Below are 17,535 nucleotides of genomic sequence, written 5' to 3'. Positions count from 1 at the left end.
CGCAAGATCGTGACCTGGCTGAAGTCAGACGCTTAACCGACTGCGCCACCCAGGCGCCCCTCATTTCCTTTTTAATCACTAGAGTGAGGAACCTAACACACGTTGGCTTCTACATACAGGGGGCTGTGTTGCTTATGTAAGTGAAAGCGGGCATCAGGTAAATTTTGATCCAGCTACTCAAATGATGGCATCGTGGACTCAGTTTCTTTAGCTCGCTCCCCCCTCCCCCCGCCACTCTGTATTTCAGTGTTTGTATCATTCTCAGGCTCTACATGCTATCTTCCCCACCATTGCTATCCCCACAGACCCAAGATCTTCCATGTAATGGAGAAAAGCAACTCATCTAGATACACCTCACACCATTGAGCTACATTATCCAGTGGAATAGCATCTTGTGAATCCATACAGCTCTGGAACTCATTAGCCGAGGGGCTGAAGCCAATCAAAATCTACCAAAGACAGAGAAGGCAGAAATGATGCTGGAGAGGCACCACCAATGACCATGACCCTTTGCCCTCCACTCACTCAAATCCTTAATGACACGGATACTTGCAGGCAGAGACTTTGGAAAAAGGCGTTTATTGGTGTGGTGGTCTCAACACTCCCCATGAATCGGAACACACGGCCCCCAGGGCCCCCCGCCCCCTCCCTTGCATCCCTCCCCCTCCCCTCCCCATCCCCTGGACCCTGGGAATGGAAGACAATGTGGGATGGGGCCCACGCCCCCGTCTGAGGTACAGTCACTGCCCCTTGCCCCCCTGCCCCTGCTCTGAGCTCCCCCCCCCCACCAAGCTCTGGGTAGTGTGGTTTGGGGCGAGTGTTTATAGCGGGTCCCCCAGGAGTCGGAGCTGGAGACTTGACATCTTGGACTGGACTGGGGATGCCTGTGTGACGCCTCTCTCTCCCCCACTTTGTGTGATGTGTGCCAAGATCGTGTCTTCCCACCTCAGAGCTGGGGTTACAGCCTCTCAGCACGCCCTCCTGACAAGTTGCCCACCCTCGGGGGGAACACAGCCGGTCACCAGCTGCAGTGCAGCCGGAGCCGGGGGGCCTATTGCTGGCCACGGTCGCTGGTATGTGTGTGTGTGTCTATGTGAGTGTGTGTGAGGGCGGTCAGGTCAGCCTTTGGGAGAGAGGCCAGGGAGTGGGGGAGTGGGGGACCAGCAAGCCCACACCCGTGGGAAGCTGCGGGGGCATGGAGGGCAGCTGGTTGGTGCTGCGGGTGGCCAAGGGGAGTCGGGGGTCGGGGAGGGCAAAGCACTGAGACAGACAGGTGGCCACAGGCACCGGTCCGACAGTTGGATGGAAGCACCGATTGGCCCAGAGGGGGCCAGAAAGTCGGGGTGGGGGGCAGGGAAAGTGGGAAGGTCTCAGGCTGCTGAGCCAGCGATGGGACCTCTGGCTACAGGCAGCTGGTGGTTGACAGCAATGAGGCCCCGGGCCAAGATGGAGATCGCTCACCTGCTCACAGAGGCTGAATGATAGATAGCTTGACAGGCGAGCGTGACACCCCTCCCCACCCCCAACCTGCCCAGGAGACGCTCTTTTAACAGGGAGGGGAAGGGGTGGGGTGCGTGCATACACTGGGGAAGCAGGGGGCCTGGAAAACCTCCCCTCACAGCTCCAGCCGCGAAGCCCACATACCTACCTCCAGCCAGAGGAGAGAGGCAGCAGCACTGGGGGGCAGTGGGCATGGGGGTGTTAGGGGAGGGAAGATTGCTGAGCCCCTCCCCCCACACATACACACACGTGCAGGCTCATGCTCACACACACCCACTACATACACACGATCCAGTTGACAGCCTGAGCTAAGAGAGGGGTGTGGGGTGGCCGGGGGTGGGTCGCAATCGGAAACGTGAACGGTGGCGAAAATGGCTGTAGAAAGATGCATAATTTTGCGTTATCCCTCACAGTGATGGGTTCTCTAAAGAGCTTTCCTCCTCCTCCTCCTCCTCCTGCTTCTCCTCCTCTCTTCTTCCTCCTCGGTGGCAGAGAGCTCTTCCGCCCCCTCGAGACCCACGGCGCTGGCTCTCCCTTTTTCTCTCGCTCTCCGCCTCAGGCCCCTCGCAGGGGGGAGGCGAGCTGCGCTGGGTTCTTCCTACATCCTCCACCACAGCCAGCCCAGGGCGGAGAGGAGGGTCAGGGGCCCCGGGGGCCTCGGGGCTGAGTTCTCCAGGGATCCTGGGCCTGGGGAAAGACAGAGGGTCGCGGGGGTGGCCTGGGAAGGGGAGACCCCATGTGTGTTTCCCGGTGCCTTGTGTCTGCCCTGTCTCTGGGGGCAGAGACGCTAAGACACTTAGCGACACTTGTTTCTGTCTGCCACTCAGTCCCTCTCTCTTTTTCCGTTTTTCCCAGATGTTCTTTTTCACCGCCTCAGCCCGGGGCTCTCTCCACGTCGGTCTCTCCGTCGTACAGTTTCGGTCTATCCAGTATGGCCACCAAGGGTCTTGCAGTCGGCACGTCCAAAATGGTCCTCTTGACTTTCCTCCCCGAGACTGGCTACCGCACCCGTCCCAGCATCTCTCCACTTCAATACTTTACTACTACGTGCCCATCCACCCAGATGCTCAAGCTGAAACCTGTGATCGCCTCGACCCCCACTTCCTTCTTCCTCCACCTTCAAAACTCTCGGCATACAGAGACTTTGTGCCACAGAGCGGGGGCCTCCTGCCTCCATTTTACACCCCCCCTACAGGCCATTCTTTAAATAGCAGTCAAAGTGATTTCTCTTTTGAAGCACCAACCACTGGGTCATTCCCTTGCTTAATAGCCTCTGGTGGCCTCACTCTGCAGTAGAATAAAATCCAAAATCCTTTCCATGGCCCATGAGACTCTGCCCCTCCCTTCCTCTTTCGTCTCAGCCTCCATGTGATCACTGTGCTCAGGTCATGCTAGCCTTTCTCACTGTGCCCTTCCATATACGTTCCCTCTGCCTGCAAAGCTCTTCCCGCAGAGCTTGGCCGGGCTGGCTGCTTCTGACCATTCAGGTCTCAGTTCAAATGTTATCCTCTCTAGGAAACTTCTGATGATGAGCTTATCTAACGCTACCATTTCCAATCCTTATTTATTTTCTCCGTCACCCTTATCGATATCCACTTTTTTTTTTTTTTGGTGCTTCTTTATGTACGTTTTTGTTTGCTTTTTATTATATTTAAGTGTCTACTTATTTACTGCCTTTCTACTACTACTAGGCCATAAGCTCTGCGAGTCCCCAGACCTTGTCTCCTTTGGGCACTGCGATGTCCCCAGCGCCGAAAGCCCTCCCCTTAGGGGGCACTCAGTGAATCGACATTCATTGAGGGAATGGGTTTCTTGCTCAGTCGCCTTGCTTGGGTCTCAGGGTCGACCTCTTTCCTAAGTTGGCAGTCGGTCTGGGGGACAGTCCCGGCCCCGCCCCTCGCCGACCCCGGCCCCGCCCCCCGCCGATCCCCGCCCCCTCGCCCCGGCCCCGCCCCTCCCTCTCGGACTCACGCAGGAGCCTCATAGAAGCGCTGGACGCTCCGAGCCGGTTGGCGGCGCGACACGTGTAGTTGCCGTAATGCCGGGCGCTCACGTTGGCGAAGAGAAGCATCGAGCGGGTGCGCTCCGTCTGCACCTTCAGGCCCTCGGCTGTGCCGCTGATCAGCCTGCCGGGGACCCGGGTCAGGGACCGGGCCTTGGAACCCTGGCCTGGGACCCCCTCAGGGCGCAGATCCCACTGCACGCAGCTCTCAGGCTCCCTGATTTCCCAGAGACCCCGTATTCTGCCCCCTACCCCAGAGGCCCCTAGCCTCAGGCTCTAGCCCCCTATGGATCTCTGGGCCATTCGTACTGACACCCCTCTCTCCAGGCACCCCTAGGGGCCCCTCAGGGACACTGGACTCTCCTGGCGTGGGCCCCCAATCTCTACGGGCTCCCAGATTCTGCTGGACCCCAGCCCCAATGGTCCTCTGAAGCTTCCCTGCCACAGCCTCAGCATCGACCCCTGAACTTCTCCCTGAACAGCCTGAGACCAGGCTCCAACGCTCATCATTGTGACACCCAAGTTTTCAGCAAGTCCCCACAGTCTCGCTAGAAGCTGGGCCCCATCCCCCAGAAGCTGGACTCCCCCAGTTCTCGAGACCTAGGGCTCGGCCACCTCCCCACCCCCACCCGGGCCGGACCCGGTGCTGTCCTCACAGTCTGTCATCCTTGTACCACTGGAAGTCCGCGGGGGGCACCGCCATAGCTTCGCAGCGCAGGAGGGCGGCCCGGCCCAGGGCTGTGCGGGCGCTGGTCACGTCCGTGATGGTCGGAGGATCTGGCGAGGGGTGAGAGTCAGCGAATTCTCCTAGCCAGGTGGGGACTCGGGGGTTCCGTCCCCATCCCCCTCCTCCCTCCTTCCCAGGAGTCCAGCACTCCCCTTCCCCCTCCCCAGAGACCCAGGGCCTGCCCCCCTTTTGTGCCCAGTGCCAAGGGGCTCACAGTTGACTGTGACCAGCACACGGCGGCTGTCTGGCGCAGAGTTAACGCCGTTGTGAGTCACGCACTCATATTCGCCGGCCTGGCCCCGCTGGATGTCCGAAATCTCCAGGATCTCGCCCTCTGAGGTGAAGCCGTCTGTGCGGGGAGGAAGGGGTGGGGGCGGGGCCGGACACAAACACTTAACACGGGACAACACGGGCACAACACGGACACACATCAGCGGGGCAGGCACCGCAGGGCCTGGAGTGCCCGGGTCAGTGGGAGCCAGGAAGGGTTTGCAGGAGGTTTGGGGGTGGGGTGTGGATCAGCAGCCTGGGATCTCTTGCTAGGGGTCTGGCAGAGAATGAGGGTGTGGGGCTTAGTAACTAGAACCCAACGGGGAGGGTCCTAGAATTGGGGGGTGCATGGGAGGATCCAGGGATCTGGGAGCTCATGATTCAGATCATGAGGCTTAGAGCACCCAGTGGGGACAGTCCCAGGACCTTGGTGCTCGGAAAGCTCCAGATAATACGGACCCAAGGCAGGGGTGAGGGTGGAAGGTGGGGGGCAGATCCAGAGCTCTGGGATCTAGTTCTTGGGTTCAGTGAATCAGGATCTAGTGATTGGGATCAGCAATCCGGGTATTTGGGGTCTTATGACACATCACTGGGCTCAGAAGACATTTTGGACTAAGGGCATCCAGGAAGCCAGGATCTCAAGCCCAGGCTTGTGGGGCTCAGATGACCCAGCAGGAAAGGATCCAGGATCTGACACCTAGTTATTGGGCTGAGTGATAAGCACCATTGGTCTCCAAAGACCCAGTCAGTGAGGATCTAGGGATCTGGGGAATGGTGGTGGAGATCCAGGTGAAAACGGTGGTGAGAGAGATCCAGCGATCTGGAATACCAGATTCAGGTACCTTGCTGCTATGTTTGGGGCTAGTCTAGAGCAGTGGTTCTCAGCTCGAGCACCAGAATCACCCCAAGGGCTTGTTAAAACGGACTGGTGGTGGTATGGGCGGGGAGCTGGGGATCAGGTGGGGTGAGGTGGGGTTCTCATTCATTAGGTCTGGGATGGGTCCAGGATGTGCGTTTCTGGCAAGCTCCCAGGTGATGCTGCTGTTGCTGGTCTGGGGACCAAACTTTGAGAACTGATGGGCTAGAGAATCCAGCGAGATGTAGTGAGGTGACCAGGAGATGGGAATAGGGATAGGGGCCACTGGCCATCGCTTGACTTAGGGTTAGTGGTAGGGATTCAGAACCCAGAATTATGTGAGCTGCTGGGGGGAGACCAGGGATACTAGCGGTGGGGACAGGGGGCAGGCTGGAATCTAGCAGGTGATTTAGAGGAAAGGGCCCAGGCCTGGGACGGCAGGTGGTGAAGGCTCTAAAGCTCTGGGGGCTGTTGGTAAAATAATGGGATCAGGTGGGGGTGAGGGAATCAAACCATGACAAAGGTTAGGGGGACCAGGGAAGGGGGAAAGGAGGAGTCCGGGAGTCTAGCTAGGGATATGGGGAATCGAGGGGCCCAGATTGTGGAGTGGGGAAAGGGGCTTTGGGTCAGGGGAGGGGTCCTCACCTCGGAGCTGCCTCCAGGTCACTGTGGGCTCCGGCCGTCCCACGGCCAGGCAAAGCAGGTTCACGTTGCCTCCCTCGTTCACCGTCACGGGTGAGGAGATGTTCACGATGCGGGCGGGGACTGCAGGCCGGGAGGGGAGAGGTCGCGAGAGGGTGAATACGGCCTCCCAGGGCCCAGGAGTCCGGACCCCCAGCCCCTCCTCCCTCAGACCCAGGAGTCCAGCCAATTATTTCCTCTGTCTTTCTGTAACAATTCCTCTGTTTCTCCTCTGCCTCTGGGTCTGGCTCCTTGTCTAACTCCTGATCTCTGCCTTTCTCGTTCTTTCTCAGTCTCTGTCTCTCTCTCTCTACCTTCCTCCTAACTTGGTTCTTCTGCCCTCTGGTTTGACTTTCTCCCTTATCTCTGTCTACGTTTATTTATTAATTATTATTCTTATATTAAACAATTAGTTGATATAACAAATACTCATATGGTGCTTCCAGCGTGGTAACCCCGTTCTAAATGTTGTACAAAAGTTAGCTCATTAAACCTTCACTACCCTACCACCCTCTGAGGTTAATGTTGCTATTTAAAAAAAAAAAAAAAGTTTACTTATTTATTTATTTAGAGAGAGAGAGAGAGAGAGAGGGAGAGAGAATCCCAAGCAGGCTGTGCAGTGTCAGCACAGAGCCCAACGTGGGGCTCGATCCCATGAACCGTGAGATCGTGACCGGAGCGGAAATCAAGAGTCGGACCCTTAACCGACTGAGCCGCCCAGGCGCCCCAGAGATTGCCAGGGTCGGCAGCTCGAATGTGTACGGCTATTTCTTCCAGCTATTTGAACGTGGCTCCAATCAGACCACATGAGAGGCCAGCGTTTAAATGACAGGGTGCTTTCTCTCTGTCTTTTCTGGCAGAGCGTAAAATGAAGCTGCCCCTTCCAGTTGACGAAGTCTTGGGTTTGACGTGTGACAGTCCTCCCCGCTCTGCAGATGGCGAGTCCGAGGCCTCCTCGGATGCTCAGGGTCCCTCAGCAGGGGGGGTGGTCTGGCTCCTGAGTCGGGCCTCGTCGTGGCCCTGTTGGGCTGTCTCCATCTCTGGGTTCCTGTCTGTCCACCGGCCCCCGGCCCTCCAGACCATTTCTGGTGCCACGTGGGGCAGCCCCCTGAGCTCTGTCCCGTTACTCTCTCTGTCTCCTGCCCCCTTGAGCCCCAGGGCCTGGAGCAGTGCCTTCACGTGGCAGGCGCTCAACCAACAGAGCTGAGCGAATGACCGCGATCTTCCTCGGAGCACCCCCTCACCCCTGTAGCTCTCCTGTCCTAGCAGCTGTCATGCTGAAGGGTCACTTTCCGGGTGCCTGTCCCTCCTTCTGCTCGGCTGAAATCTGCGAGGGCAGGGGGTGTGTCCGCCTCGCACACCACGTGTCCCCAGGGTCGGGGAGCGGGCACTTGGCGAGGATACGGACAGTCTCCCCCCCCCACCCCCCCCCCCCCCGGTGCCCTCCACCCTCTCCGCCACCCAGGGTCCCGCTGAGGGCTCACCGTGGACGATGAGGTAGACCTGAGTGGTGTATGGCTGGTGGCGGGTCTGGAAGGAGCAGGTGTAGAGGCCCTCGTCGCCGAGCCCCACCTGGGTGATGAGAATGGAGAACTCCTCGGGCGTGTTGATGAGCAGCCGCACCCGCGGGTCACTGGTCCAGCGGTCATTGCCAGCGTACAGGATGTTGGAGCGGTTCAGCCAGGCCACGCGAGTCACGTGCTCGTCGATGAAGCAGCTTCAGGGAGGACACGGGAGGACGGTTTTTGTCTCCCCCACCCCAGCCTGCCCCCCCAGGTTCTACCGTCGTGGGGGCTCGGAGGTGGGGGGAGGAAGGCCTCCTGCACGGTCAGTTCCCACTGAAGCCCCGTGAGGCCGAGGTGACTGTGCCCACTTTCCAGGTGGGTAAACTGAGCCTCAGAGAGGGAAAGTGTGAGCCTAAGTGCACAATGAAATGGTAGCTGATGGTTATTGAGTGATTGTTGGGTGCTAGAAACTGGAAAAGTATCTGGGGCACTCTGGGAGAGGGGGAGACGGAAATGCAGAGAGATGAGGCACAGGGACCCAGAGGGGGGGACAGAGATCCAGAGGGAGGGGGACAGAGACCCAGAGGGAGGGGGACAGAGATCCAGAGGGAGGGGGACAGGGACCTGAGGAGAGGGGACAGAGACCTGGGGGGGGGGGCAGAGACCCAGAGAGTGGGGATAGAGACCCAGAGAGTGGGGACAGAGATCCAGAGGGAGGGGGACAGGGACCTGAGGAGAGGGGACAGAGACCCGGGGGGTGGAACAGAGACCCAGAGAGTGGGGACAGGGATCCAGAAGGAGGGGGACAGAGATCCAGGGGGAGGGGGACAAGGACCCGGGGAGAAGGGAAAGAGACCCGGGGGGGGGGCAGAGAGACCCGGGGGGGGGCGGACAGAGAGATCCAGAGAGAGGGAGACAGAGATCCAGAGAAGGGGACAGAGGCCTGGAGAGGGGGGCAGACCCAGTATGGGGAGCAGCATTGATCTGGCGGGAAATAAGGCTGGCTCTCATTTGCTAAGCAGTCACAATGTGCCTTGCTTTCTAAACTCAGAGAGTGTGTGCAAAATCTTGAATCTCCACAACAGCCTCTACAGTGGTTATCGTTCCTCTACCTATTTGGCAGATGGGGACACGGAGGCCCAGACAGGAAGCCAGGCCCAGAGTCCGTGCCCCTCACCACCTCTCCTGAGTGACAGGGACCAGGCTGCTTCTGCAGGTGAGGACTGGCTTCCCCTAAGGAAGGTGAAGAGTCGGACTGGGTGATCTTCTGAGTCCCCGAGATGGGGGGGGGGGGGGGGGGGGGAGGGGAGGTACCTGAGGGTGGCGTTGTCACCTTCGCACACCGTGTAGTTGTCCGCGGGAGAGCTGAACTCCAGGCTCTGGGACAGCAGCCCTGGGGACGGGAGGGCCAGTTCGGCTCGGCAGCTCAGCGGGGACCGTACACATGTGCACACACACGCACGTGCCCTGGCCCACACAGGCATCTCCCAACCCCGCGGGCACACGCATCCTTCGGTGTTTCCCGAGACGCACGGCAGACGCGCACAGAGCAAGCACATGCAACGTGTTCCTTCCCATAAGCCCACACTGATCCAGACGGACCTGGACACACAGACCTACACGCCTCCAGATACTAAGACAGCACCCCGGTGACAGCGCATAAACACGTGTGGATATACGCACACTCACACTCACAGATACTGCACGCAGACACATACATACACATGCACAGACTCACAAGTACCTAAATGTATATGCACAGACACACACGTGCAGATACACAGACAGCCGTGTACCTGGGCGCTCGCACACATGTTCAGACACGTTCACGTGCTCGCGCGTAGGCACACGAATTCAGAAATACACGGAAACGCACACAGAGCCACCCACACATGCGGATGCAGACACCCAGACGCGTAAACGCAGACACAGACGCACGCGTATATCCACTTGACGCACATCTATCACAGACGCACAAATACACCCCCTGGGCATCGTGTACAGCCACACGCAGACCTCGGCAGACACACGCGTCTGCAGACACGCCCGCCTGCCCGTGGCCACGGGGCACACTTGCAGGGGCCCGCCCACGCCTGCCCGCCCCCCCTCCCCCCCCCAGCGCCGCTCATGGGCACCGTCGCCCGGCACAGCCCCCACCCCCACCCATTCATCTCTCTGTGGACCGTGTCCACCGGGCTGGACTGGGGCCAGGGAGTGGGGGCTGGGCATTCGGAGGCGGCGGCTGGAGACGGCATCAGGCGGGGGAGAGGAGGCCGGATGACCTTGGACGCCTGGGGAAGGAGGGCCTCGCAACGGGGCCGCCCTGCCCCCGCCCTGGCATGAGGAGCTAATTAATCTAATGAATTAATTGCCCGTGCCGTCCCCAATGACTCCCGGGGGCCCTCTCCATCAGCAGCCCCTCAGGACCGGGTTGGGGCAGAGCCAGTGCGGTGGGCTCCCCGGGTCGTGGGGTTTGGGGTGGACCCTGCAGCCCCTTAGCCCGGCCAGAGTCACTCCCCGAGCTGCGTGCGGTGGACGCTGCCACACGGCCCTGGTGACAGCAGGAGACGGCCAGGGGACGGACGCACACAGGGACAGACACAGCACCAGGGCCCGGGGAAGGCACACTGAGCCAGGGCCGGAGGGGGAAACGGTCCCGCACTCCGACACAGGAACGGCGATGGGGCCTGCTCAGAGGCACGGGGGCGCACACAGTCCCACTGACACGCAGCCCAGGACACGCAGCCAGCCCAAGGTCACCCTACCACACACAACTGGACCCACACAATCGTGCTGATGCCAACAGCCCCCCACACGCAGGTGCAGTCTACGCAGGAGCGGTTACAGCCCCATCCAGGGGGCCACCTCTCTCTCTTTCTCTCTCTCTCTCTCACCCGCCCCCCACGCCGGCCCAATCAGTCACACTGACACTGCCAGCCTGAGGGCCATGCTCAGCAGCCCACGCCCCCGCCCTCTGGAAAGTCGTGCAGAAAGCTACGGTGTGCAATGAGACAGTTACACGGCCACAGCCTCGCAACACAAAGGGGCTGCCCTGGGCCAAGAATCGGGTGCACACAGTCACGCTGTCACCTACGATCGGATCACACACACACACACACACACACACACACACACAGGATTGGTCACACTCCTGCTCATACACTCCCAAGCCGGGGCCGGACAATTCTTCCCCGTGGGGACTGCGCAGTGCGGGATGTTCAGCAGCATCTCTGGCTTCTACCCACCAGATGACAGTAGCTTCCCCCCTCTTCACAGCGGTGACAACCATACATGCCTCAGGTATCGCCGGATGCCCCTTAGAAGGCAAAAACCCCCCCTCCGCCCCCTGTGACAACCACTGTCCAAGGTTACAAGAGAAACGTGGGCTTAGGGGTGAGGACGGAACTGTCCCAGGTCCCCTGGGAACTGAGGGCTCCTGGGCTGAGCCCCTGACCGCAGCCAGGAGCCACCCAGAGGAGCTAGGCCCACAGACACAGGCAGGCAGGACCTTAATCATATGTCCTGACAGACACAGGCACACACTCCTTCCAGAGGGAAGTCCCCGACCCTCAGAGCTGCCCGGGGCCCCTCCCGTGGCTCCCTGCTGCCTCCAGGACAAAGGCCCAGCCCCGCAACCTGGATCCGGGGCCCTGGGGTCCTTCTCCTGCTTTGTCTCCCCTCGTGCATGCGTGGCCCAGCTCTGTGTTCCCCACCTTTCTCTTCATCGTGCCACCGTTTATGGCAAAATGTTTCTCCTTCTCCAGGGGTCTGGAATAATGAGGCCTCTCCTCGGAGACACAGCCCATATGTGCCGGGATGAGCTCCTGCCCCGCTCCCAGGGCACCTTGGATCAGACTCAGCTGCCTCCCCAACCTGCTCCTCCCGGCCAGAGCCTGGCTCAGACCATCTGTGTCCCCGGCACACCCAGCTCCGGGCTCAGCCGAGGGCAGTCCCAGGAGACTTCGTGATGAAGGACTCCACGTCTCAGGTGGGTCTTGGATTCCTGGTCCCCGTGTCTATAAATCTGGATGTCTTGGGTCCGTGAATCTGTCTCACACAATTCCCAGACTCCAGGATCAGGAACCCCCTCCCTGCTGTGTGACCTTGGGCAAGTCCCTTCCCTTTTCTGGGCTTTAGTAAGTGGAGGTGGGGGTGGGAATAGTCATTTCACACCCAGTTGGTCACTGAGCACGGCTCCTGCCTCTCTCTCTCTCTCTCTCTCTCTCGGTCCTGATCACCCTGGATCCTGCCTGAGCCTGCTTCCCTCACCAGATGGGAGCCCCTCCAGGTGGGGCCTGTGTCTGACCCACCTCCAGGGTTCCAGCATTGCTGGCTCTGGGCCTGGCCCATAGGAGGCTTCGCGAGATGTTTAATATATAAGCAAGCTGGTGCACATGAGATCCACTCGGTAGGAATTCTGCTTGGAAAACTCTCTCTCAATTCTGGGGAGCCCTCCCTACCCCTCCAAGCCTGGTCTGTTTTCCCACAATGCCTGGACTACCTCCCTTAGAGCTCATATCACACACTGTGGTGACCATCTGTGTCTGTTTCCCCCATCAGACTAGAAGTTTCTCGAGGGCAGAGCCTGGGTCTGACTCAGGTCTGTATGTACCCTCAGCATCTCCCAGCACAGGGCCTGACCCTGGAAGGCCTTGGGAAATACTTACTGGAAGGATGAATGTAAAGAGATACCTACAACATGTGTCTCCAGCTCTTGAACTCCTACTCCTTCTTCAAGACCCAAACTCAAATGCCCCCTCCTCCGGGAGGACCTCCCTGACTGTTCAAGACCGAGAGTGTCTCCACTCTCTACTGGATCCTCTCTGACTCGGCTGGGGCAGTGTTCAAGGGCGCCTCCCCCACCTGACCAGGTGTTCCCCAGGGGGCCCAATTCTTGGCTGTGTCCCCCAGAGCTGGGCTTAGCTCAGACCAGGGACGTGTTTGTAGGGAGAATGACTGGTCTTGAGAGGCTGGATAAGAAAGCCCCGAGGAATCCGTGCCACGAGATCAAATGTCTGTGCCACCGTTTCCTGGCCGGGGGACCCCCAGGCAGCCTGAGCCTCAGTTTCCTCATCTCTGAAAAGGGGTAAAAGAGCAGCTCTTCCTTCTGAGGGTTTTGTGAAGGATTTCATGGGAACATGCAAGAAAAACGTTTAACTCAGCGCTTAGCATGCAGAAAGGGCCCAATAAATGCGAGCTGCTCCTAACAGTACCTTCTTTTTTAGGAAACATCTATTGCTATCCCTGGTTCGGTGTCAGTCCCCTGGGGGTGGGGGTGGGGGTGGGGGCAGGGTGTAGGTCGCTCTATGCCCAGCACCCCCGAGTCAGCGACTGGTATACAGGTGCCCTGTCAGCATCTGCTCTCACACCACCACGCCAGCATGGCCAGGCCGCTGAAAGAACAGACTGGAGAACCCGGCTGCTCGGGGTTCGAGTCCCAGCTCTGCCGTTTGGTTGCACAAATTACTTTCAGGTCCCTGGGACTCAGGGTTCCCACCCCCGAGTTGTGGTGGTGAGGATGAAAGGAGGTCACCCAAGCAACAGGTTCAACGCAGAGCCTGCTGGTTAGGTGCTAGCCAACAGCTACAGGTGTGCCGGCTGTTGGGGTGATGAGGCAGCAGGTGCCAGCCTGTCCTGGGGGTGGGGCCGGTGGTGACCAGAAGGACCACTCGGGTCTCTGCCAGTCTGGACTAGTAGCTGGCCAGGGAGCAGGTATGAGGGCTTGATTGATCAAGCGATGAAGGTCATGGCTAGGTGAGTTTCCTCTCCTTAAGAGAGAAGGAGATTTCTAACAAGATGGAGGCCCCTGGGCCACCCCTCAAAGGGACATAAGTGCAGCTGGGACCCTCCAATGGGGGGATGCTTGGATTCCCCCGACAGGAAGCCAAGGCCCGCAAGCGTGTGTGACTTTGCAAAGGTCACTCTGGGAGCTGTGGCAGAGGGGAGGCTGGCCCGAGGGAGGGGTGGGGGAGGTGTTGGGAGGGGTGTGGCTCCGGCAGGGAAGAGCCGGTGAGAAGACCCCCTCTTCCTCTGAGCTGAGCTTGAAGTGTAGAGGCCTTCCCAGCACGGATGCCCCGGACTCCCGGAGTCTGGACGCTGAGCCAAGAGCCCTGGAACTTTCCACAATGTGTTGGCTGCTCCTTTCTGCTGGTTCCCACCTCAGGACCTTTGCCTCCACTGTTCCCTGGGGATCTGCGAAAGGCTGACTGCTCTCCTTTTAGTTCAAACTCCCCTCCCAGCGGCTCAGAGAGGGCTTCCTCAACCACCAGAGACCACATGCGCAGCGCGTCCCGAGTCAGTCTTACTGTTTTAGGCTACCCGTCACTCTCTGAAATTACCTGTTGCCTTCCATGCTTGTTTTGAGGTTTTGATCTCTCTCCGTCCCACTGGGATGGAAGCTCCTTGAGAGCTCCTTGAGTTCGTCTGGCTTGCTCACTGCTGTGTACGTATAGATAGATCCCCAGTGCCCAGAACGGAGACTTTGTGCTCAGTAAATATTTGTCAAATATCCAGTCCAGACAGACCGGGGGTCCGGAGGGCCCCGTGGACAGTAGCTGGCACGCCTCATTCCGCTGGCCCCACGCCACCTAATACCCCACGCCAGCCGGCCAGGAAGCAAAGGAACCGCCTGCACCATCTCTGGAAGTGAATACATATGTGTGGGTGTGGGTGTGTCGGCGTGGGTGTGAGTGTGTGTGTTGGCATAAAGAATTTAGGAAAGAAATGAAAAACAGAATGATATCTATGGATGCCAGGGAACTAAGGTTAAGTGGAAAAAAGCCAGTGGCAGAGAAATGGGCTTATTTTGTTTCTATCTCGGGAGAAACATCCACAAACAAACCAGTACCTTGCGTATAAGTGCAACTCTGCGTGTCTGACTTCGCACGAGCGAGGGGGAGAGCCGGGACGGCTCTCTCCGGAGTGTGGAGTGTGCCTTTTGGGAGGGGCGGGGCGGGGACAAGGTGGATTTACAGACTCGTGGTGGATTGCTCCCTTGCAGGCATTCCTTCCGGAATTTGGAAACCAGCAAGTGAATCAAAGAGGAGAGAAGATGCAGTTTTGTAGACATGGACCCAGGCTTTTTCTCAGAGCGCCCCAAATGACAGTGGGTGGGGCTGTCTGGCTGCCACCTGGCTCTGTCTCAGCCCACATTCCCCCGCCCCGTCCCTTGTTGTCCCCAGATCTCCCCCGGGGACCCCAAGGCCCAGGAGTGGGAAAGGACTTGACCTAGGTCACAGACCGCCTCCTGGCTCCAAGAAGCTCCCAGCCCAGGATGTGCATACAACAGTGATTTCTGGGATCTGCAAGACTCAGGGTGGAAAATGGGAAGTTATCTTGAGATCAAAGGAAAAGAGGGGGTGGGAAAGGGAAGGGGGGGAGGAAGGGAGTCATGAGGGTACAGGGTACGAGGAGTGGGGGAAGGAGAAGCAGAAGGCAAGAGGCAAGGGGAGGACAAGGACAAAAATGAGAGGTGCCAGTGGGGACGTGAATTCCCAGAAGTGAAAGGCACACGGACAGACCAAGGCGCACGTGAGGGGGGCTAGGAAGAGACAGGGACACGCGTGTGTGACAATGAGAAACAGTTCTCCAGGCAGGGAGGGACAGATGTCAAATTGTGCTGAGACCAGCAGGGATGGAGAGACAGAGACCCCGAGAAAGAGACAAATGGGATGTCCCCCAGAGCTAGGGAGCCTCTGGAAATGACCTAGAGAGACGAGAGTCAGAGACAGAGAGGCAGACAGGCAGTCAGAGAGTCAGACGGTGATTCAGACAGGTCAGGCTGGAGGAACGCTCCGACCTCAGACCCAATGAGCCTCCAGCCAGCTGAGGCCCGGGGGCTGGGGGTCCCGAGTGCGGAAACAGGCGTCCTGAACACACGGGGCCATGTCTGTGAGACCGTGGGTGTCTGCGGGTGCGGCTCTGGGTCAGACTCGGTGACGGGTGTTTATGTGTTTGTGTGTGACCCGCTGTGTGTGGGTGGAAGGCTGAGAGTGGCTGCCTCCCTGAGACTGTTGCGGACTCTATGTTGTCCCCGATTGTGTCCCAGACTCTGTGATCCTCGGTTCGGGGCAGGGCCTGGGGGAATCCTCCAGAAGCACTGAATTAACCCTGGTGCCTGCCTCCTGCCTCTTTGCTCTCTCTCCTGTCCTCAGGGGGCACCTCCTGGACCATCTCTGGGCTGCTGGCCCAACGGGGACACACAAAGTCCAGCTGCACACTTGCTATCCAGAGATGGCCCAGGTCACCCCTCCCCATTCCACACAAACAGCCCCCAGCCCCCTGCTCCTGCACCACCAGGACTGAGATTAACCCTTTGACCCCATGTTAACCCTTCCTTTCCCTTGCTTCTCCATCTGCCTCTTCCATTCTCAGTCCAGCTTCTGAACCCTGCTACCCAGCAGGGGCTTCCCACATCTGAGTCCCCAGCCGGGGTCCCCAACTTCCTGGATCACCAGCTCCTTTCTCCCACGTAACTGCAACCTTCCAAACACCAACACTTTCTCCCCACCTAGATGGCCCACCTGGGAGCCCAGAGCCCCCCTTCTTCTCCTGGCCCTGGTCTGGAGCTCTGCGGACACCCCTGCCGCCTTCTCTTACAGATCCTGGGAAGGCACCATCCCCCCACCCTTGCCCAGAAACGCCTACCCCAGCCCTCAGGCCACGACCCCCCTCAGGGACCGTCTTCACTCAGAGACGAAGACCCCCGACGGGGCATCTCACTTCCCCTCCGCACCCCAACTCAGTTCAGAGATCCTGACCAGGGACCCTTACTTTAGCGTTTGATCCCCCCCTCCCTGGTAGGGAGCCGCAGACTCCCGCCCCCAGGCCGAGATCAGGTGTCCGCGACCCCTCTCTCGCCGGCCGGGAGAAGCCGACCTCCGCCCCTAGGCCCAGGCTCGAGCCCCCGGGACGCGGAACCCTGCCCCCGGGCACGAATCCAGACGTCCGAGACCCCCTTCCCGGCCAGGGGGTGCAGCCCCCGCCCCGGGGCCCAGACCTCGGCGTCCGGGGCCCTCCCCTTCCTCGCCCGGGAGGCGGCCCCCCCCCCACCCCCAGTCCCCTCTCGGGACCCCGGCGTCCCGGCCGAGCCCCCCGCCCCCGACGCTGCGGTACCTCGGCTGATGACGGCCAGGCCGGCCAGGGCGGCGGCGGCGAGAAGCCGGAGCCGGGCCCCGGGCGCAGGGGGGGGCATCGCGGCAGCGGCGGCGCGAAGGGGGAGGGGAAAGGGGGGGCCGGTCCGGGGCGCGCGAGGCCGGGGGGAGAGGGGGAGGGGGAGGGGGACCCCGCCTGCGGCTGCACCGGCCCGGGGGGCGGCGGGGGCGGGGGGAGGGGGCTGGGGGGGCGCGACGAGGCGGCCGGAGCTGCTGCAGACCCGGGGAGGGGGGCGGCGCTGACGGGCAGGAAGGCCGACCAATCAGGGGAGGCGGGGGGCCGGGGAGGCGGGGCCGAGGGGGGGTTGCTTGTTGGAGGGAGAGGCCTTTGTTACTGCGGCCCGGCCCCTACCCCCTCCCGCCCGGGGCGTCCCCACGTCTTCCCACCTCGGATCCCCAGAACCCCGGGTCGGGGACACTTCCGGAGCCCACCTCCCTTCTGCTTCGGGGCCCAATATCATCATCCCTCAGACCCTGGAGTCCTGCCCCAGCCCCCTCCTCCCTCAGACCCAGGAGTCCTGCCCCCAGCCCCCTCCTCCCTCAGACGCAGGAGTCCTGCTCCCAGCCCCCTCCTCCCTCAGACCCAGGAGTCCTGCCCCCAGCCCCCTCCTCCCTCAGACCCTGGAGTCCTGCCCCCAGCCTCCTCCTCCCTCAGACCCAGGAGTCGTGCCCCCAGCCCCCTCCTCCCTCAGACCCTGGAGTCCTGCTCCCAGCCCCCTCCTCCCTCAGACCCTGGAGTCCTGCCCCAGCCTCCTCCTCCCTCAGACCCTGGAGTCCTGCCCCCAGCCCCCTCCTCCCTCAGACCCTGGAGTCCTGCTCCCAGCCCCCTCCTCCCTCAGACC

At 60.2% G+C, this 17,535-nt stretch overlaps 1 protein-coding gene across 1 annotated transcript; it reads right to left on the bottom strand.

Annotated features, from left to right (window-relative positions):
- Nucleotides 1–1,306: 1,306 nt before the first annotated feature.
- IGLON5 (IgLON family member 5) lies at nucleotides 1,307–16,805 on the bottom strand. The gene is made up of 8 exons (XM_027036987.2): nucleotides 16,656–16,805; nucleotides 8,856–8,934; nucleotides 7,521–7,753; nucleotides 6,001–6,120; nucleotides 4,444–4,578; nucleotides 4,159–4,279; nucleotides 3,472–3,626; nucleotides 1,307–2,187 (listed from the first exon to the last, which is right to left on the bottom strand). The coding sequence occupies exons 1-8, from the start codon at nucleotides 16,732–16,734 to the stop codon at nucleotides 2,099–2,101; spliced, it is 1,011 nt and encodes a 336-aa protein (XP_026892788.2). The 5' UTR covers nucleotides 16,735–16,805; the 3' UTR covers nucleotides 1,307–2,098.
- Between the last annotated feature and the right edge of the window lie 730 nt (nucleotides 16,806–17,535).

This window comes from Acinonyx jubatus, chromosome E2, assembly GCF_027475565.1.
Source record: "Acinonyx jubatus isolate Ajub_Pintada_27869175 chromosome E2, VMU_Ajub_asm_v1.0, whole genome shotgun sequence".
Taxonomy (NCBI): Eukaryota; Metazoa; Chordata; class Mammalia; order Carnivora; family Felidae; genus Acinonyx; species Acinonyx jubatus.
This window is presented reverse-complemented; position numbering and strand designations above follow the sequence as displayed.

What these genes read in the sequence shown, in the direction of transcription:
- IGLON5 (XM_027036987.2), bottom strand. Translation starts at nt 16,734, where the DNA reads ATGCCCCCCCCTGCGCCCGGGGCCCGGCTCCGGCTTCTCGCCGCCGCC. An exon ending in GGTCTACCTCATCGTCCACG is followed by an intron (nt 6,121 to 7,520) that starts GTGAGCCCTCAG and finishes CCCGGCCTGCAG; the next exon opens with TCCCCGCCCGCATCGTGAAC. An exon ending in GACCTGGAGGCAGCTCCGAG is followed by an intron (nt 4,579 to 6,000) that starts GTGAGGACCCCT and finishes CTCCCCGCACAG; the next exon opens with ACGGCTTCACCTCAGAGGGC.